Source organism: Emydura macquarii, unplaced genomic scaffold (assembly GCF_026122565.2).
Source record: "Emydura macquarii macquarii isolate MOO-44397 ecotype Brisbane River unplaced genomic scaffold, CSIRO-AGI_Emac_v2 contig_3220, whole genome shotgun sequence".
Taxonomy (NCBI): Eukaryota; Metazoa; Chordata; order Testudines; family Chelidae; genus Emydura; species Emydura macquarii.
This window is the reverse complement of record NW_027133357.1, coordinates 486,470-508,330: the sequence shown is the minus strand read 5'-3', so window position 1 is coordinate 508,330 and position 21,861 is coordinate 486,470. Positions and strand designations below refer to the sequence as shown.

General features: G+C 45.9%; 2 protein-coding genes across 2 annotated transcripts in view; one reads left to right on the top strand and one right to left on the bottom strand.

Moving 5' to 3' along the window:
* Nucleotides 1-9,867, top strand: part of LOC137142504 (mitochondrial import inner membrane translocase subunit Tim17-A) — a 29,259-nt gene extending 19,392 nt beyond the window's left edge. Inside the window, exon 6 of the mRNA XM_067531907.1 lies at nucleotides 8,725-9,867. Within this exon, the coding sequence (XP_067388008.1) occupies nucleotides 8,725-8,777 (53 nt within the window). The 3' untranslated portion in view covers nucleotides 8,778-9,867. The remainder of the gene's footprint in view (nucleotides 1-8,724) is intronic.
* On the bottom strand, nucleotides 1,926-21,233 carry TIMM17A (translocase of inner mitochondrial membrane 17A). The gene is made up of 6 exons (XM_067531910.1): nucleotides 21,154-21,233; nucleotides 18,786-18,885; nucleotides 16,143-16,206; nucleotides 13,274-13,402; nucleotides 11,694-11,804; nucleotides 1,926-3,978 (listed from the first exon to the last, which is right to left on the bottom strand). Exons 1-6 carry the CDS (start codon nucleotides 21,177-21,179, stop codon nucleotides 3,908-3,910), a joined length of 501 nt encoding a protein of 166 aa, XP_067388011.1. The 5' UTR covers nucleotides 21,180-21,233; the 3' UTR covers nucleotides 1,926-3,907.
* Between the last annotated feature and the right edge of the window lie 628 nt (nucleotides 21,234-21,861).

Genomic DNA, 21,861 nt, shown 5'->3' with positions numbered 1-21,861 from the left:
GCTGCTGAAGGGCCCTTAACATTTAACAGTATTTCCTCCTCCGTGCTGTTTTGGCCTTTCTCCGTTGTGGCTGCTCAAGGACATAAGTTAGAGCCTGGGTGCATGTATACATAACACACACACACACACACACACAACCAACTGGCAGAAGTGAGGTTGTATGAGGGTCTCAGCTGTGCATTTCCATGCCTTAACATGTTCAGATTATTACACTTAACCTGAAATGTGAAATTTCCCTTTATAATGCTTGTTTCTGGGCTAATTACACATCCCAAACATATTTAAGTGTGCAAGATTGGACACAAATCTGGAACAAAATAATTGCTGATAAATGTTTGCTGGTGTCACAAAAATTGGTGGAGTAGTAAATAATGATAAAGACAGGCCAGTTCTACAGAGCAATCCGAATCACTTAATAAGCTGGACTCTTCAAGAAAAAAGATGTATTAATACAGCCAAATGGGAGCTCATACATTTCAGAACAAAGCATAGAGGACACCCATACAGGGCAGGGAGTGGGTGTGGAATGCAGTGATTATTAAAGGCCTTACAGGTCACGGTGAATAAACTGACCACAAGCTCCTTGGCTGGGCTACACTGCAATCACAGGGTGTGTTAGCAGTTTGACTAGACATGCCCAAACTAGCTCGCTCAGCTCCTGGAGCAGGGAAGGTGCAGCCACACATGCTTCCACTGAATAGGTTCTACAAGCCTGGCTGGAACCCTGGGTAGTTACTTGGGAGCTAGCTTGCAATGAAATATGACCTGCCACAGCCTCACTGCTCCCAGACCTGAGCTGAAAGTTGATAAATTCATGCTGGAAATAAGGAGCAAATTTTTAACAGTGAGGCTAGTTAAACACTAACAAATTATTGAAAGATGTAGTGGATTTTCCATCACTTGAACTCTTTAAATAAAGAACAGGCAACTACCACCAGCTCATTTTATTTGGCCCACCACAGCCCAGCTTGGGGCAGGCGATTTGGTGGCATGAGGGCCCGGAAGGGGAGGGCCCATCTGTGAGCAGATATGCATTTTGTGAGGCTGCGGAAAGAGCCAATGGAACAGGAGCGCACTCTTAAATCCCCACAACCCATTGCCTCCCAGGCAGGACCCGCCCCACCCCTCCCACCTCACAGCCTGTGGCCTCTCAAGTGACCAGCTATTGTCTTAAAATTGCCCTTCTCTATTTTAAACCAAGATTGAATGTCTTTTTTATGATACACTTTAGTTCAACCCAGAAGTTATGGCTTGATGCAGAAATAACGGTGAAATTCTGTGGCCGTTTTGTGCAGCATGTCAGACTAAAAGATCACATGAATCCCTGGAAGGTTTTTTTTACATTAAAAAAGTGATGAGTGGAGTTAAGGCAGAGACACAACAGCTGATAGGGAGTTTCCTGTTTTTAATTATTAAATTGTTTACATATGGGACAGTAATCAAGAGACCCACAGAGAATTCTACCCTAGGATATAACTTCAGATCATTAGAAACATCCACCTTAAGTCAATTTTATACAATTTTAACTTTTAGAGCCTGATTCATCTGGGTGCTTTATGTCAAGCAGTGCCCAGTACACCGTGCTCCCTGTTGGGTAGCTCTACCCTAATGGATTTTCAGTTTGGTTGGTTTTTATTTATGAAGTGTTAAAGGTTAGTTTTTGCCATTATTCTTCATAACTAGGAGTTTCTCCTTCAGCAGCAGTGGGTACATAAAATCTTCAGAGAAAATGTCCAAGAACCGCTCTCTAACACATAGATTATTCTCACTGGGACTGAGGTCACAAGTTGCTCTTCAAAAAGGAGGCCACTATCATCATTATTCCCAGTGGGAATGAAGCCATGCTCCCTCAGGAAGGATGGTACTCCTCCTACTACCGCCACCACCTACTGTCAGGGGGCAGTGAGGGGCCGGTTCATGAAGCATTAACCATCTTTGCTATGGCCTCAGTCAGCAAAAAACTTTAGTATATTGGGAATGAGTTCTCAGTCCAACTTTAGTTGCTGTCTGACTTTATCAAAAATAAACCTTTTGTGTTTTGCACAACGGACAATCACAAAGCTCAGTTAAAGAGTAAGGTGTTTTTAAAATTCAGAATATATCTTACACTGTACATATTTGGTATGTGCACTAAAAATATTTATTGTAAATTGATTTTTTTTCCATTTTGTACATGAGCATCTTTCAATACATTGTAATTATCTGACATTCTTTTTTCTCTTTAAGCAAGCATGATCACTTGCTAGTACCAACTCACAAAGAAGATATGGCTGACAACACACAGTGGTTATTTACGCATAGCATTTGTTCCAATCCTTTTAAATGACCCATTTCAAAGCTCAGGCTCCCAACCAGGCCACGAAGAGTTAAAATATGCATTATGGACATTATGTATTTATATTTTCCTGTTAAAATGAGCTGTAAGCAACAACAGACCCTCACTGATTCCTATTAAGGACAGGAGGAGGCCCAGTGTGCAAGCTACATTTGAAAATTACTAACTAAAGTTTCAACATTTAAGGGTACTGCACCAGAAAACTGAGTATTTCATTCCCCCCCAACCACACACAGATGTAGGGTCATTTTAATTATTTATGATGCTATTTCATACACTAGTATGGTAAAACAGTTTTGTAAAAATAATGGAAGTCCTTGAGATCTCAGACTGTAAAATATATTAACATCACATCTTTGAGCAGCGGGGTAAGGCAAACATTTTTGTATATTATAAGCATTCAAATCACTGAGGTTCTGCTCTAATTAGTTCCTGGCCCATGTTCATAAACAAGAAAAATCTTTCTAACTGCACCTGAATCAGTAACTTTTTATTAATTCAAACGACACTCTCATCAATACAGAATTTCCCTTCTAAAGTATCTTGAGCATTACACACCAGTAACACTAAGAATAAGGTTTCAGGTGGTTAGGAATCAAGGGAGAGTAGCCCTGTAGGACAGACAATTCTGGAACAGGCACCTTTTATAAGCAAGATATTTTACTTACAATTGGGATTTAATTTGGGTGGGGAGAAATACTTTATGTAGCACAAAGGATAGTTACAAAAATGTATTATTCTTCATTGGTTCAACACACAATATCCCCCCCCAATATTCACCTCAGGAGTGTTGACTGGAACTCATGTAGATAAATCCATTTTCTTAAAATAAACAAAAATGCTTCGTATTGTGACCTAAATGTGAAAGTGATTGTGAAGAGAGAACATAAATTCTAGATGATTTTATTGTTAATGGTAACAATAATGCTTCATACCACACTACAGAGCAGTCCCCAAGGAAATTTATTTCATTCCATATCCAAAGTATTACAGCACTCTGTTTGGTCCTCATCTTAAGCCTGAACGTGTTATGTCAGACATATCAACTTTACAACAATGGAATCCTCTGGTGAATAAATACATTTATAATCTTCTGTAAGTTCTTGTGTATCTTTACAGTGAAAAAGTACTAAGGGTATGTCTAGACTGATTCTGCTGTGTCGGGCTCCACGGATCGATGCAGCAGGATTGATTGAGCTGCCAGTGGAGACCCGCTCAATCGATCCCAGAAGTGCTCTCCCTTCGACACAGTAACTTCACCTTCCTGGAAAAGAGTAACGCTGCGTTGACTGGAAGGCATTTCCCGTCGGCGCAGCAAAGTGAAGACACCGTGGTAAGAGAGAGTAAATAACTCGATGGGGGATACGGAAGCTACGTACCGTAGAATGCATATCTCTTGTTGACCCGGCACAGCAGTGTAGACCAGGCCTAAGTGTCCTCTTGCCATAGTTTGCACAAAGTGGTCTACCATACATTTCCAACTTAAGGTTTTAAAACATACTGCATCTTGTTCTTCCAGCATTTTATAAATTACAGCTCACATGTACAATATGAAACAGTAGAATAATGTAATCACTGATATTGCCTGTAATCTCCAAATGGGGAGGGCTGCAACTGGGAGGGATCATCTGCAAATTGAGGGCCTGTAAAAAAGGGGAGAAAATAATTAATAAGGCAAAAGACTATAACAGGATTAAAAAAAGAAGTAGGTAAATTCATGGAGATAGCCACTGAAGGATCTATTAGCTAGGATGGGCAGCAATGCAAAACCATGCTCTGAAGTGTCCCTAGCCTCTGTTTGCCAGACGTTGGGAATGGTAGACGGGATGGATCACTTGCTGATTACCTGTCCTGTTTATTCCTTCTGAAGCACCTGGCATTGGCCACTGTCAGAAGACAGGATTACTGGGCTAGATACACCATTGGTCTGACCTAGTATGGCCGTTTTTATTATTATGTTACAAAAGAAAGATTAGTAGGACAGGGATCTATTACAAAAGTAGTAAGATACACTTTCAAAGTATTATCTTGTTATATAAATCCTTTCTGAATTAGCAGGACTAAGAATAAAGAAGGCTTTCCATTTACACAGTCTCTTTCATTCAAAGAAATTAAGAGCTTTACACACTAACAAATAAAACCTCACTCCTGGCAAGGCAGATTAAGTGTTTTCATCCCCAGATATGGACTAAGAGGGACAGAGAAATGAACGGAAAGATTTTCAGAATTACTTGCATGATTTAGAAGCCTAAATCCCACCTACTTTCAATGGATTCAGGCACTTTGCCCAATACCAGTCAGCCAGTGGAGATAAATGAATACTACAATGGAGCCCTGACTTCCAGGACTCTCATCTCACCACTAGATATGCATTTTTACTATTTAGGCCCCTGCAGCATAGGACAGGTTTTAATGAAATGTAACAACAGATAGTACTCCTTCACTAATAACTTACACATGATTTACAAAACAATTCTGGTTAAAAGAGGAAAAGCTATGATAATTTGGACAGACTAATCAGAATGCCACAGAACAAAAAGCTGAAATATGGCTCAGCAGGAATTAGTGGATTACTTAATGCAATATACCTAAGGCCCTGTGTAAGTCATGATTTCACAGACTACTTAGAAATCATTAAATTAACTCCTCCCTGCTCAGGCTGCACCTGCATTTTATTTCAGATTGCATTTTATTTAACAGAGGTAGTCTCTAGCTATTATAGTTGAGAAAAAAAAAAATCCTGAAATTTTCTATTTGTAAAGTTAATGGTCCTTGCCACAATACTTTAGCATCATAATGGTCTATGAGTATTATCCCCATTCTACAGATGAGACAACTGAGGCAGACAGGTTAACCGATTTGATCCTGTGAATCAGAGGAAGAAATAAGAATGGACTTCTATTCCTGTTGCCATAAACATTAGGCTGCTCTTCCTCTGAAAATTATTCAGTATAAGAACACGGGCCAAATATATCTAGGAATGCTATCTATATTCCTAATAATGAGGTGGCAGAGACCAGGTGTAAAATAGGGGGTCTGGAATACCATGCAGTGTCAGAGTATTATCAGGGAAAGTGGTTCTCCACAGTCACTGAAATAAAAGATTTGGGGTCCTCACATTAAATTCCCAATCTCTGCCTTGAAATTGTTGTTTCTAGCTCCCTTCCAGTAGGAAAGAGCCTTTAAAACATACACTGTTGTCTGTGTCAGTCTGCAACCAAACAGGAAAAACGTCCCAAATTAATTTCATTTGTGTTTTGATGCTGCATGTTAATTATCAGGGACATGAGCCTTCATTTTCTTGGAAATGCACAAAGCATCTTATTAACTAAAAAAACATTTACACTTTGTGCCAGCATAGATGTGGAATTTCTGTTTGGGCCGGAGGCAGCAAAAATAGACAGGGAACCTGATTCGGTGAACAATCATATATTTCTGCATTTTGCACTCTTCAAATACATACCTGATTCCTTCTCCTCCCTTTGGAGCCCTAGAACTGATCTACATTCCTCCTAGAACCCAACACTTTACAATTGTCCTTCAAACCCTCCAACCCGACCAACTTCCTGAACCTCTGTGCTATCAACTGAGAATCTAATTTGAATTTTTCCAACATCCTGTTAGTTCCCTCCTGAGCTTGGATGGGTACTTCTCTACTCCCCACCCTACATCTAGCATTTGGAAAAACAGAATTATTAATTCCTGGCAGAGAGGGGACTCAGTGCATAACAGGCAGACTAAAGGCTGCAAAGGCAGCACAATATTAAAGAATAAAACCACTGTTCCTATTTGTGCCCCCAAGAATGAATGGAGATTTGCCAAAGTTTTGCTACCAGGCCTGCACAACAATTGATTGTTATTCTCACCCATGAACTTGTGGCAGTGGTTTATGTATGCCATGTAACTAAATATGGTGATTGTTCTGAGGCACCACCACATCGTATTACTGCCTACAACATTCATCTCCATTTCTTGCATATTTGGGGACCTGATGAAACTGACATGATAGAAGAGAGACTATTATCTGGAGGGCAAAAACCATTCTTATGGATGTTTGTGACAAAATTTACCTCTGTACTGAGATCTGTTGTGCAGACCTGTCCATGTGTGAAATAATGTGAAAGACGAGAGGGAGACAAAAAGATACAAGTGGGATAAAGTTGGGGAAAAGGGTGTGATAAAACAAGGTTACTTACCAGTAATTGATGTTCTTCAAGCTGTGCTGCTCATGTCCATTCCATTATATATGAGTGCACACCACCCTGCACGGTTCCTGGAACTTTTTGCCCCTTAGCAGACCCCGTAGGGCCGGCTCTGGGGCCCCCTGAAGTCCCGCGCGCATGCTGCGGTATATGAGGCACTGCCGGCACTACGCCCCCTCAGTCCCTTCTTTCTGCCAACTCCAGCAGCGGGGAGGGGGATGGGATGTGGAATGGACATGAGCAACACATCTCAAAGAACATCAGTTACTGGTAAATAACCTTGTTTTCTTCTTCGAGTGATTGCTCATGTCCATTCCGGTGAGCTGCCCTCAGCCCAGCTGGGCCGAATCTCATGTCCTCTATCGCCTGCTGGGTGATGGTGCTTGAGCTCTGGTTGAGTATGCTGTGATGGTTCCCAGAAGGGACACCCTCGCCTCCTGGTTGCAGAGCTTGATGCATGATGTAATCCATGAGGAGATGCCATCTCCTCTCCTCCTCTGAACCGTGCGGTTTGGAAAAAAACACGGGGAGAAAAATATCTTGATTACAATGAAAATGGGAAACCACCTTGGCCAGGAAGGCTGGATGCGGCCTCAACTGAATCTTATCCTTATAGAATACTGTATAAGGGTGCTCCGAGGTCAAGGCCCCAATCTCAGAGACCCTCCTAGCTGAGGTAATGGCCACCAGGAAGGCTACCTTCCCTGAAGGCATGAGCAGGGAGCATGAAGCCAGGGGTTCAAAGGGGGGTCCCGTGTGTCTCGAGAGGACCCAGTTGAGATCCCAGGGAGGCCCCAGGTCACAGACCTGCGGGTGATGCCTCTCCACCCTCTTGAGGAACCTGATCGACACGGGGTGGGAGAACAGTGGTCTCCCCTCTAGCTGCTGATGGAAGGCCAAAAGGGCTGCCAGGTGAACCTTCAGCGAGGCCAACGCCAGACCCTGGAGCTTTAGCTGGAGCAGGTACTCCAGGGTCGCCTGTTAAGGTGATAGGCTGGGCAGACTCCCCCAGACTCCGCCTAAGAGGTAAACCGTTTCCACTTAGCCCGATACACGACCTGTGTAGGTTTCCTGCTGCCAAGCAGGAGTTGTTGGGCCTGCACTGAGCAGGTTCTCTCTCCCTCTGTCAGCCACAGGGCCTCCAGGCCGTGAGGTGCAGGGGGTCCAGGTCTGGGTGCAATAGTTCATGAGGAACACGTCGGAAATCCACCCAGTCACGCGACCCCGGAGCAAACAGAACCTCGGACACTTCGCGCTCCAGGCCAATGCGAAAGGTCCAGTTGGGGAACGCCCCCTTCTGGAAGATCATCGCCACCACCTCTGGGTGCAACGGCCAGTCATGGCAGGGTAGGAACGACTTGCTGAGGCTATCTGCCTTGTTGTTCCTCACTCCCGGGAGTCATTGCAAAGGGCCGAGGGGCACTCTCCCCCCTGCCTGTCTATGTAAACCATGGCTGCAGTGTTGTCCATCAGCACCTGCACCACTCTGGCTGTCTGGAATTGGCGGGACACCTTATACGCTAGGCAAATGGCACGTTGCTGTGCAGGAGCTTCTCCTCCCCCGACCAGAGCCCCTGATTGCCTGGGTTGGCGCTGATGCGGGCTCCCCATCCTACATCTGGAAGCGTCAGAAATTAGGGTGACCAACAGGACCATTTCCTCAAACAGAACACCTTTCATCATTGCCCAGGGAGTCTGCCACCAGTCTAGGAAGGATAGGACGGGTGGGGGAACTGTGACCACCCAGCCCAATGGGTGGCTGCTCGGCACATATACCGAGGTCAACTATGCCTGAAGCGGTCTGAGCCTCAGGCAAGCTAGTCTCACTATGTGCATGCAGGCCGTCATGGGGTCTAACAGCTGTGGGCAGTGCCTGGCTGATGCCATGAGGCATAGCATGCACTCAGTGAACTCCCTTGGAGCCGCAGGTAGGCCAAAGGGCAGGGCTGTGAGCTGGTAGTGGGAGCTAGCCACCGTGAGACGGAGAAACGCCTATGGCTGGGGAGGATAGACACCTGAAGTGAGAGGGGTCCCTGAAGGACGTAGGGAGAGGATTGTTGGGTGGGGAAGGAGTAAACTATTTAACTGTTGTCCGACCCCCTGGGGGACCCCTGTTGGGGGGCAAAGGACAAGCTGGGGGATTGATTTCTACTTTTGAACCCCCTATTCCTGTTCCTATTTCTATAGGGTTGAAAGGACCTAGATGGAGGCCTTGGCTGCTGCTGCGCCTGGGGCCATGACTGCCGCCTGGAAGCCTGGGGCGTGTACATGGGTCTGATCGGAGAATAGGACCAACCCATCGAAGGGGAGGTCCTGAATTGATTGCTGCACCTCCTGGAACAGGCCCGAGGATTGCAGCCACGAGCACCTTTTCATGGCAATGGCAGAGGCTATGACCCTACCCGCCGTGTCAGCAGCGTCACTGGATGTCTGGAGCGCTGCCCTAATCACGGTGATTCCTTCATCCAGGATGGTGGTATGGTCTGTGGCCTGGTCCTGGGGCACGGCCTCAGCAAACCGCCTGAGGGAGTTAAGTTAAAACTGTATCTACCCAGGAGGGCCTGATGGTTGGCAATCCTGAACTGGACAGGACTGCCATTGAATACATTTTTCTCCCAAACAAATCCAGCTTTTTGCTGTCTTTGTTCTTGGAAGTGGAACCTGGCTGACCTTGCCTGTCCCGCTGGTTGGCTGCGTCTACCACCAGGGTTCCTGGGGCCAGGTGGGTGAACAAGTACTCGAACCCTTTGGCCGGCACATAATACTTTTTCTCGGCCACCTTTGATGTAAGGACGACCGAGGAAGGGGTTTGCCACAGGCCTTTACAAGTTTGAGGACCCTATCGTGGACTGGTAAGGCCACCCTTGCTGGGGCAGCCGCTGTCAGTACATCGAAGAGGGTATCATCCACCTCCTCTAACTCCTTTACCTCCAGCCCCAAGTTAGAGGCCACCCTCTTGAGCAGTTCCTGTTGCGCCCTGAAATCCTCCAGTGGCGCCATATGGTCCCAGGAGACTGCCTCATCCAGTGAGGAGGAAGAAGACTGCTGAGGCGTGTCCTGCAGGTGTTCCCTCACCTGACAAAGGGATGCACCCGTAGAGGGTCCCTCCATGGGGTCCAACTCCTTGTCCGAGGAGTGGTGTCTATGGGCCTTCTCCTGAGCCGGAGGCACAGACCGAACCCCCGCTGACAGGATGGATTGTGGCCCCCATCCCCTCTGGCTGCCCCATGGGGCCCAATAAGATCATTGCTGTGGCCATTGACCCTGGAGCCAACCTGGGGCTGACTGCACCGCCGGCTGTGGCGCCTTGTGGGGATGTCGGCTGTCCTCCGTGGGACCCCGAGCCTCGGTCCTGAGTACTGTCCAGTGCCAGGGACCGTCCTCTCGACGCCTCCGACCTGGAGGACAACAAGGACCGCCTCCGTTGCCGCAAACAGTACCAGCAAGTAGAGGTGTGCTCCGAGGAGCACGAGGTACCAGAGCGTTGTCTCGGCACCAATGACTTGCGGTGCTGCTTACCCTTTGGTGATCGAGACCGGCACCGAACTCCGCGGTGCTGAGCCAGACTCTGGCGACCAGTTTCCGCGTCGGAGACTGCGCGGTGAGGGGTCTTTGTATGGTGACCGGGTTCCACACTGCCTTGGTGCAGGCGAACCCCTCGGTGCCAAGTCCTCCGACAGTGACTGGGCTCTGCGCCGCCTCTGTGTGGACGAACTCCTTGGTGCTGGTGATCTGGAGCAGGTCTCCTTGACTGGTGCCACCTCTTGGCCTGTGCTGCCTCCGGTGCCGGGGACCGACATCGGCACTGAGAGGGAGACTCCACATCCTGAGTCGAAGCAGGCCGGCTCGACAATGCCCACCTGGAGCAACTGCTGGGGAGTGTCCTCGCTCTACCCCCAGTGGCCGTCTGGTGGGAGATCTTCCTCCCCATACTGGGGATCTCCACTGCCCTTCAGGATGACCCAACGCGGGCTTGCCCTGGGACACTGGCCCCTTCTCCCTCGACAGGAGGTGGGGGCGAAGGTGGTGTAGGCAAGGCCAACAAGGCTCTTGCCGCCTGAAAGGCCTCCGGTATCGACAGCGTCGGCAGGGGCACTCTCCCACTTCCAGGAGTGGGGGAGGTTCCCTGCTCGGAGATGCAGGCACCGGAGAAGGCTTGACAGGCCATGGCCGGTGCATCTCTGCACTCGACCCTGCCCGTACCGACGGCTCAGGGGAGTGTCCACACTCTGTGCGCTGTCTCTTCTTTGGTACCGGGAATGTTGCTTAGTTGCTTAGAGCCCGGTGCCAGCGGTGCACTCTGCACCGAGGTGACGGTTGGTGCTGAGGTGGAGTGGGACAGCTCATATGCCGGGCGGAGCGCTGCCTCTATAAACAGGGCTTTTAACCGGATCTCTCGGTCCTTCTGAGTCTGCAGTTTAAAAGCCCTGCAGATCTTACATTTATCTTTCCTGTGCTCTTCCCCCAGGCACTTAAGGCACCAATCGTAGGGGTCGCTGAGCGGGAAAGCCTTCCCGCAGGAGGTACACGGCTTAAATCCAGGCAACCGAGGCATGGCCTGGCGCTCTAAGTCCCTCAGGGACTCCTTATCTAACTACACTTAACACTACTTAAAACTAACTAAACTACTTAGAACAACAACAGTTCAAATGAGGGAACAGTACTTGTAGAGAGCAAGGCTAGTTCTAGCAACCATCATGGGCGGAAAGAAGGAACTGAGGGGGTGTAGGGCTGGCAGTGCCTCATATACTGCGGCATGCACGTGGGACTCCAGGGGGGCACCAGAGCCGGCCCTACGGGATCTGCTAAGGGGAAAAAAGTTCCAGGAACCGTGCACGGTGGCATGCACTCACCTATAATGGAATGGATATGAGCAATCACTCAGAGAAGAACAGACAAATTCACTCCTACAGTATTTATGCAGATTTTAAAAAAATATCTAATAACTATAAATTTGGAAGACAAATGTAGAATGAAGAAAAACAGAACCCTAAAGACATCTTAGAAAATGAACTTACAAGTTCCTGGCATTTCAAAACTTGAAAAAGGAATCTGGCCATTTCATTTCCCATAAATTGTTGTACCTGAGTGTTTGTATTCTCAGAAAGTATTATAAACATTTTGAGGTACTGTAATCTGAAGTGTAGAACACCTACCATTTGGAAATTGTGCGGAGGCAAATCTTGTTAATAGGATACCAGCTCCTTCAATCAAAGCTAGAAGTATTCCTCCCATAGCAGCTGACCCAACCATGGCAACTGGTCCATCTAAAAAAAAATGTCAGAATACAAAACAGGTTGCTTTTCAAAAACCCCTTTCTGTACAGGATTGACAGTTGATACATCACTTTCAATGCAATTACCATCACTCCAGTGATCAGATTGTGAAGTAGACATGCCAGCCATTAACATTACAAATAAAAGTATAATTACCACGCATCTTTCCCTGATGAAACAAGGTAGTACTGGAACAGTTTAAGAGTACAGTCATTTTACTTTGCCTCTCTCTAGCACCTTCCATCCATGGTAGGAATGTAAAAATTAGTGCAGAGCTGTAGCTAGGCAGCTCTCACTCATGGGGAGCTGAAATGAGCCCAGCTGCGGCTACCCCTCTGCCCCACTCCTCCATGCTAGGCTCTGCACTTCCCCACCAGCAAGAGCTGTCCAGCTGCCCTGCTCATGGGGAGCTGAGCCCACTTTAAACTTTAAACAGCTGATTACCATTTAAACAGTTAAGCTTTTACACCCCTGATCCACAAACTTCAAAACACTTTATAATGATCTTGTGAGTTAGATGCTATACATTATTTTCATTGCAGTGGTGCCTAAGGGCCCTAGTCATTGACCAGGACCCCATTGTGCAAGGTGCTGTACAATCTTATCCTCGTTTTACAAAGGGAGAAATGAAGGCACAAAGAGGGTGAGTATTTTGCCCAATGTCTCAGATGATCAGTGGGAGATCTTGACTCCTAGTTCTGTGCTTTAACCACTACACAATGCTTCCTCATAGTATTGACACTGACCAATCAAAAACTCAAGCACATGATTAAGTCCATCCGTTTTCACAAAAGCATCTAGTCACCAGATTCTGTGCTGTAGTTAATGGATGGAAGTCCAAGTTGTCATTTGCGGGCATATTTAACTCATTTAACCATTAAGAGATATTAGACTATTTAAAATATTACTATTTATTATAAAATATATATTTAGTATATGTAAAATAGTATTGTCCATGTTTAATTTGTCATCCACCAAATTAAGACACACACACAAAAACAGTGTGGTCAACATCAGTACACTCAACAAAAAAATGGCTGAGAAGGTCTAACTCTAATTGCTCTACTTCCGGTTTTCACACGAAGAACTATTCAGGAGAGCACTTTATAACATGTTTATGTCCCACTGACTTTCAAGAATACTTCTTGAATTGGGCCTAAATGCTGTATTGCAACCTAAAAGTGAAAACCTAATCCACCATGTTAAAAGATCTTTAAATAACGGTTTTGAATGTATTAAGCCACTATTGATAAAACAGTCAAGACAATTAAAAGTAGAAAACAAAAAGACTTAATATTGCTTTTGAAGCACATGGAATTCCAAAGTTTCATAAAAGATAAATGAGGTTCTTTATGAGTGTCAGACATTTTAGTGATCCTATAGACACAATAATTTTGTATTTATAGTTTCAAAGACACAGGCTTTTCTATACCCATTGTCCCCAGAGCACAGTTCCTTACTTCTTGAAGCCAATATGGCTCCAGTTAAGGCACCACTTGTGATTGAGTTCCATGGATCTTCTTTACCCCTCATTTTCACCATACTACAGTCAATCATGGAAAAGAGACCACCCCAGACTGCAAAGCTACCTGTTTAAAAAAAAAAAAAAAAAGGTTTTTTTTAAAAGCACAGTAAAGTCCACTAACCAAAGATATACTCTAGCCACATTATAAAGTTTTGTGTTGTAATATTTTAGGAAGCTTACTTTTGAGCCTTAAAATATACCCAAACTCACAAGAACTAGATTAAAACATTACATGAACAAACTCAGGAAACATCCTTCCTCGCCCAAAAAAGTGGGCAATGTTATTCATTGATTTGTGCTAGACAATGGAAAACCTCCCATATACCAGTGAGAGTAAAGGAGTTTCCATCTTACTATTGCTGGTTTAACGATCAGTGGAACTTTATTATTTAACTATAAATTGAACAGTTTAAAGGTTTTTCTTCTTCTGCCAATGGAACCATCATAGAATTATCAGACTGGAGGGGACCTGGAGAGTCTTCTAGTCCAGACCCCTGCACTCAAGACAGGACTAAATATTATCTAGGCCATCCCTGACAGGTGTTTGTCTAACCTGCTCTTAAAAATCTCCAGTGACAGATTCCACAACTCCCTAGGGAATATATTCCACTGCTTAAATACCCTGACAGTTAGGAAATTTTTCCTTATATCCAACCTGAATCGCCCTGACTTCAATTTATACCCTTCTTGTGCTATCCTCAGAGGTTAAAGAGAACACATTTTTCTCCCTATTCCTTGTAACAACCTTTTATGTACTTGAAAACCGTTATCGTGCCCCCCTCAATCTTCTCTTCTCCAAACTATACAAACCCAATTTTTTCAATCTTCCCTCACAGGTCATGTTTTCTAGACTTTTAATCATTTTTGTTGCTCTTCTCTGGACTTTCTCCAATTTGTCCACATCTTTCCTGAAATGTGGCACCCAGAACTGGACACAATACTCCAGCTGAGGCTTAATCAGAGCAGTGCAGAGCGGAAGAGTTACTTCTCATGTCTTGCTTACAAACATTCCTGCTAATACATAATAATCATAAATCATAAAAGAATGCTCTAGGACAGATACTGAACCACTGAGATACTGCTTTTGGCCTCTGCAAAACATGACTAATATTTAATTAATCTATCTGTACAGCAGCTGCCAGCAGACTGCAACTGGCAAGATTGCTAGAAAGAAACATTTAATTTTTTTTTTTTTTTAAACAAACATCTAGTTCAGAGATGGTAAGATGTACTTCTTACCGAGTTAATTTTCTGGAAATCCTCTTTAAAATAAAGTGCTTTCATGCTTGTAAAAACTTAATGCCTGAAAATAAAAACAGGAGACTTAAGTCCTCTGTTTTAGGAAGGGCACGATGAGCAGCAACAATAGCTTCTCCAGAATGGAACATCAATCTGTGCTCTTCAAGGAGTCCGCTGCCACTAATGCATTCTCTTCCTTCAATTTTTCCCCCTTGCAAGTCAATATTCCTTCCTTCCTTTTTTCTTCTTAAAATAAAATTACCCAGAACATACAATCTGCTGTTGGAATAGCAACAGGGAGGCAAGGAATACAACTTCTTGTATACCTCATTACTGAATCACCTTTAAGGGTGATAGGGTTGTTAGAGCTTCATTTTGACTAAATCCTTGACTGAAACAGCCAACAAAAGACCAATTACGGACAGTAATTTTGTGATTTTGGATAGCTGTCCACTGAGAACCCTGACTCCTTTCACAAAAATAACATACTATAGGTAATTTAACCAGTTAGGACGAGGTCCAAAAAGGGGGCTCAGGCTCAGCGTTGCAGTGCCTAACTTTAGGTGTCCTGACACCTAATGAAATACATAGCCCCAAGTTAGGTGCTCCGCAATACATGTGGAGAGTTAGGCACCTAAGAATGGGATTTATAAAACCCAACGAACTGAGTGGGGAGCCGCCTAAGATAGCCAATAGGAAATCATAGAAATGCAGAGCTAGAAGGGATCTTGAGAGGTCACCTAGTCTTGCCCAACCTTCAGTAGACATGGAGAAATGATCGTCGTCTTCTTTATAACACTCCTTAACATAAGTGAAGACTTATCAGGTCCTTCCTCAGACTTCTTTTCTCAAGATTAAACATACCCAGGTTTTGGGGATTTTTTTTAAACCTTTCCTCACAGGTCCAGTTTTCTAAATATTTTATCATTTTTGTTGCTCGCCTCAGGACTCTGTCCCAACTTGTCCATATCTTTTGTTAAGTGTGGCAGCCAGAACTGACACACAGTATTTTAGCTGAGGCCTCACCACTGCCAAATCGAGCAGGACAGTTACCTCTTTTGCTTTACATACATCACTCCTGTTAAGATACACCAGAATGATAACTTCATAACTACATCTCATTGTTGCCTCATATTCCATTTCTGGCAGACTATAACCCCCAGATCCTTTTCAGCAGTATGACCACCTAGTCAGTTATTTGCTCTAAGGTGGCCTCTGAGAACAACTACTGGATTGGTCCTCGCAGGCAAGATAGGTGGACGAACACCTACTTTGGAAATCTCACTGGGGCTTAGGTGTGAACTAGGTGTCAGATGGATGTATGCACTACCAGCAGAAATGTAGGCACCTGATGGGTTAGATGGCAACTGAGTGGGAATTGAGAGTATCCATTCTGGCCTTAAGTGCCTCAAGTGGCAGATAGGTGCTTTTGTGGATCTAGTCCTTAGATGTGAAAGTTCTGAATCCCATCCAAATCCCTTGAGCTATTCAGTTCCCTTGAAGTTTTCTTTTATAAAACTGGAAAAATAGGCTTAAAAATAATGAATGTGCAAAACTGCAGTTACCTCCCAATTGTGGTGCTCTGGTTTTAATAGCCGTCAAACTTCCCCGCAGCCGGTGGTTTACACCCTGCAATAAACCAAAGATGACAATCAGAATGAAACATAAATAAACATATTTAAGTTTTACAACTAATTAAATTGCACCCTTTCAGACCCAGATATAGTTATTACTAAGCATCAGATAAATAGTGGTGTCTCCAAGGGATCTGTACCAGCACCAGTGCTATTCAACATATTCATAAATGATCTTGAAAAAGGGGTCAACAGTGAGGTGGCATAATTTGCAGATAAGACAGCAGCGAAGTGCTTCAAAGCGATCTCACAAAACTGGGCGACTGGGCAGATGAAATTCAATGCTGATAAATGCAAAGTAATGCACACTGGAAAACAATCCCAACTCTATATATAAAATGATGGGGTCTAAATTAGCTGTTACCACTCAAGAAAGAGATCTTGGAGACATTGTGGATAATTTTCTGAAAACGTCCACTCAATGTGCAGTGGCAGTCAAAAAAGTGAACAGAATGATAGGAACTATTAGGAAAGATATAGATAATATGACAGAAAATATTATAATGCTTCTATATAAATCCATGGTATGCCCACATCTTGAATACCACGTGCAGATTTGGTTGCCCTATCTCAAAAAATAAAAAGGTACAGAGAAGGGCAACAGAAATGATTAGGGATATGCAACAGCTTCTGTCTGAGGAGAGATTAAAAAGTCTGTGACTTTTCATCTTGGAAAACAGATTATTAAAAGGGGAAATGATACAGGTCTATAAAATCTTGACTGCGGAGAAAGTAAAGAAGGAAATGTTATTTATTTTTTCACATATCACAAGAACTATGAGTCACCCAATGAAATTAATAAGCAAGTTTAAAACAAACAAAAGGAGATATTTCTTCACACAACACACAGACAACCTGTGGAACTCATTGCCAAAGGATGTTGTCAGGGCCAAAATTATGTACTAGAGAAGTTCACGGAGGATAGGTTCACTGATGGCTATTAGCCAAGATGGTCACGGATGCAACACCAAGCTCTGGGTGTCCCAAACTCTCTGACTGCCAGAAGCTGGGAGTGGATGACGGGATGGATCACGCGATCATTGCCCGTTGTGTTCATTCTGTTGAAAAACAGGATACCAAGCTAGATGGTCGATTAGTCTGACCCAGTATGGCTGTTCTTATGTTAGCCTGCACAGAACTCTATGAGCTAGGCCTCAGATTTTGGGACAACTAGTACTCATGAAACCTCCACTCAGCTGCTGCGAAACCCTGTAGGTGCCTAAACAATCTTGGGGTCTAAGTTTCTGCAGTAAGTGTCCTAGGTACCTAAGTTTCTGTCTCTGAGCATGCAAACTACTGTCTCACTCTAGATATCTGGATGCCTAAGAGCCAGTGCAATTCACAAACCAGAGGAAGATAAGTACTCCTCTGCCTAACCTGCCTGCGTGTCCTGATTTGGTAGGTATGCTCAGTGCATGCCTAACTCCAAGCACAACAACTCCGGGATTGAGGAAGGTGGGCACAAAGGGGGAGGAACTGTCTAGTAAGTTTTGGCCCACCAGAGTATTCACAATGTGTAAGCCCCCCCGATTCGAGTACCCTCACTACTTCATGAGAAGGGATTTGAACAGGGATCTGCCATCTCTTAAGTGAGTGGCCTAACCCAACGTTCCCAAACATTTTTTGTCTTTTTTTGCAACCCACCATTATGTATATGAACCTTCCACCACAACCCTAATCATGGTCCAGTGTGGAGAGGCGGCTTTGGGCCAGGAGAGCAAGCCTGCCCTGCACTCACTCTGCAGCGACAGCTTCTGTTCCACTGGGCTCAGTCCAGCTCCCTGGTCTCAGCATCACAATCTGACGCTGTGGGTCACAGCACCACCCAGTCTGGCTGATCAGGGAAGGGCAGCTAGACCAAATCTGAGTGGCACTGCGATCCCAGGCACCACGTCACAACACTTCCAAAGGTAAGGGACGGGAGCCACTACTGCAAGGTGAGTACATGGTGGGCTTGTTCTTTATACACACACACTCCAGGCCAAAAGAAGTCAATGTCTTCCTAGGCCAAGGCCCAGTGATGAGTTAGTACTGTCCTGGACATAGCAACTCATCTAGGACCTTCCCGCAACCCACAGTTTGGGAAACACTCACCTAGCATACTGGCTTTTGTGAATCCCATTCTTAAGTGCCTATCTCCCTCCACTCATTGTATAGAATCATAAGCACCTAACTCAGGCTTTGTGAATCCCAGTGATTTTCTACGAACCTATAAGTCTATTGTTGTGATGCTCATCCTGCAGGAAGACATCACTTAAAGAAGTTCCCCCGGGGCTTCCCCTAGCTGTATGAGCCACAGGGAACATGCAGAAGGCAGTGAGTTAGTGTGGAGGCACGAGGCTTCTACACAGATGGACCTGGAATGCATGCAGATCGTGGGCAACTGACCAGGTTTATTCTTCTGTTCTGCAGTGGGTAAGCCCTGCCTCTCAATACAATGACTGAGACAGGTATCCATGAAGAGAACCTCATGGAGATTTCCTCCTCTTTAGCTCATTCCCACAAGTTTCGCTGCTGGAAGGAAAGGGAAGCAAGGCTACTGTTAGTTTATCTACAAGAAATTATTTTACTCACCACTGGGGAATTTCTGAACCCTTTGATAGCTTGGAAGATGCCTCCACCAATGGCTCCCATTGTGAAGGCACCACCACAGTCATCCACTATCCGCCAAGGGCTAGAGGAAAAAAGTAAAAAACAAATTAAAGTGCTGAATTCCATGCTAAAGAACAGTAAAACTATCATGATTTCTCAATTACACATTAATTTTTACGTACCCAGAGTTTCCCAAAATTCTTTAAAAGCTCTAAGATTTCTGGCTATTCACCTATAAAATTAATGCCATATTATTTGAAAATGAGAGTGAAACAAGACTGCCAACTACAACATCTGTCATATCTGGCTTACTGACCTCCCAGCAAGACCAACACCACACTTACACACAGTGGAAACCCATTTATTCAATCTAATTTGGACCGGGGCCAGATCGGATAATCAAAAATTTGGATAATGAGGAGAATGGGCAAAGAGCTTTCTATCAGTTATTTTAAGATACGGAGTTGATTTTAAACTAGCTGACCCCACCCAGAAAAGCATTAAAGCATACTCCCCTTCTTATCTACTTAATACTAAACACAAACCTCTAGCTTTTTGTGGCAAGAGTTGGGCTACCCGCGCTGCACAGGGCTGACAGCCAAAAGCCCCACCACCAGGTTTGGTTAATAGAGTGCCAGATGATGAAGGCTTGGATAAACAGGGTTCTACAGTACTTAGTGGCACAAGAAACATCATACCAAAACAAACCAATGATTTGGCTATAGCTTGACAACCTGCCTCCCTATGGTGGTGAACATCTGCTATTTCAAAGGAAGATTTAACCTCCTTTTCCAATCATGCACATAGACAAATTTTCCCTCCCATTTGCTCCCTTACAATGAACTCTATGAGCTTCACCTTGTGAAACAGATTTAAATGCTTCCCTTATGCACTATGCATCCTTGAAGCTCACAACAACAGACATTTAGGAATTGCCAAACTGGATCAGGCTAAAGTATTTGAAGACAGTTGTCATAGCCTCCTTTAATCTCTTAACATACTCAGATCCTTCTGCCTTCTCTCATATGGTTTGCATGTTATCCCTTTGATCATCTTTGTTGCTTGCCTCTGGATCTTTTCCAGTTTCTCTACATCCTTTCCATACATTGGTAACCAAAACTAGACACAGTACTCCAGCTGAAGCCTAACCTGCATGGAGCAAAGCGGTACTATTACCTCCAATGACTTTCATTCTATGCCTCTGTTAATGCAATCTAAACTTGCATTTATTTTTGCAACAGCATTGCATTGCTCACTCATGTTGAGGTTCCGAGAAGGATCCAGATCACAAGTGCTGCTGCCAAGCCAGTTTTCCCCCATGCTGTATTTGTGCATTTGTTTTTTCTTCCCTAAGTACATTTGCCTTTGTTGAATTTCATTTTGTTGTCTGGAGTGCAGTTCTCCAATTTATCAAGATCCCTCTGAATTTTAGCTCTATCCTCCAAAGTATTGGCAATCCCCTCCCAGCTTTGTGTCATCTGCAAACCTGATCAGTGTGCTCTCTATACCTACATTAATACCTACAGGTCATTAATACCGATATTACACGACACTAGCCCCAGAACAGATCCCCATGGAACTTCACTTGAGACCTCCCTCCAATCCCACACCAGTCCATGAATAGTTACTCTTTGTTGGTTATTTAACCAATTATGTAACCACTTAATGGCAGCTCTCTCCGCATTGCTCCAGCTTCCCTATCGGCATGTCCTGGGGGTCACCCCCAAGCGCCCCACAGCCTCTCTGGGCCTGACTCGCCTCAATCATTCTGTAAATCAGCCAATGCTGAGGCTGCCCCACTGGTTTGCACGTGACAGTTGCAACATTTCCCCTGTTACTCTCCAGCCCCCCGTTCGCGGCAGCTGCACTCAGCAGAAGTTGTCACTGAACGTGCGCGAGGAGCCTCAGCCCGTCCCGCGCTGCCACCGCGGGCAGAGGAGCCCCTCCCCCTGCCGCATGCCCGGCCCCGGCCCCTCGCGGTGTCGCCCTGCGGGGCACTGAGCCCGGGAGCTTCTGCCTGTCAGGCCCCGGCGGGACGCCCTGGGTCCGGACTCGGAGCCCGCTGGCTACGAAGGCCTCGCGCTCTGCGGCCGCACACGCCTTCCCTGCCCCCCTCGCTCGCTCGGGCGGGCGGACGCTGGGCTCGGCCCAGCAACGTAATCCCCGGCTGGGGGAGCGGCCCACGGGCCCGCCAGGGCGGGTTGCGGAACCAGGTCACCCTGGCGCTCCCGCACTCAGCACAGCTCCCAAGATCAGCGACGAGGGGCAACGGTCGCGCGCGCAGAATCCGCCCCAACGGCCGCCGCGCGCCCCCTGCCCTCATGTGCCCCTCACAGGGGTAGCGGCTCACCAAGGCTCTCGCGCGTACTCCTCCATCTTGGGTCAGCCGGCCGGCAGCTACCAAAGAAAAGAGTCTGGAGCCGGCATCCGTCACGTGGCTGTAAGGCGAACTCATCCGCGACCCTGAGGCAATGCGATTGGCTTCGGGCCACGCGCGCTGGCCAATGGGGCTCAGGCGGGGCGGGCCCGGGCGCGCGCTGTCCTTCTGAGTGGGCGGGACTCGTCCTTGACCCTAAACCACCTGATTCCTGGCTGTGGCGGCTTCCGGTGCCCGGAAGGGGGCAGCCACGAGGATTTTCCGCTGCTCCTCCCCCACCCCGCCTCGTCTGCTCACCTCCACTGGTGGAGCGTTACCGGTGGTGCCCCTCCCCCCACACACGATGAGCCTCTGGGTGGTGGGTTGAACGTGGTGCCCTTCCCGTCCCCCTCCACACTGTGTGAGCTGCGGGTGATGGTTTACCTCTATTACCTCTCCCCCACACACTGGATGAGCTGTGAGCCCTTAACTGTGGTACTCCCTCCCCCCTCCATACTGTCTGGTTCATACAGCAGGAGGTGGCTATAATTCCTCCTCTAGAGGCAGAAACATAGCCACCTAAGGGACTCATTGCAAAACACAGGAGCTGACTGAGGTTAGGCACCTACAAGGTTTGGCATGAGTTTTGTGGATCGCAGAGGAATCAAAACTTAGGCGTCTAAGTATTTTTGTGGATCCCAC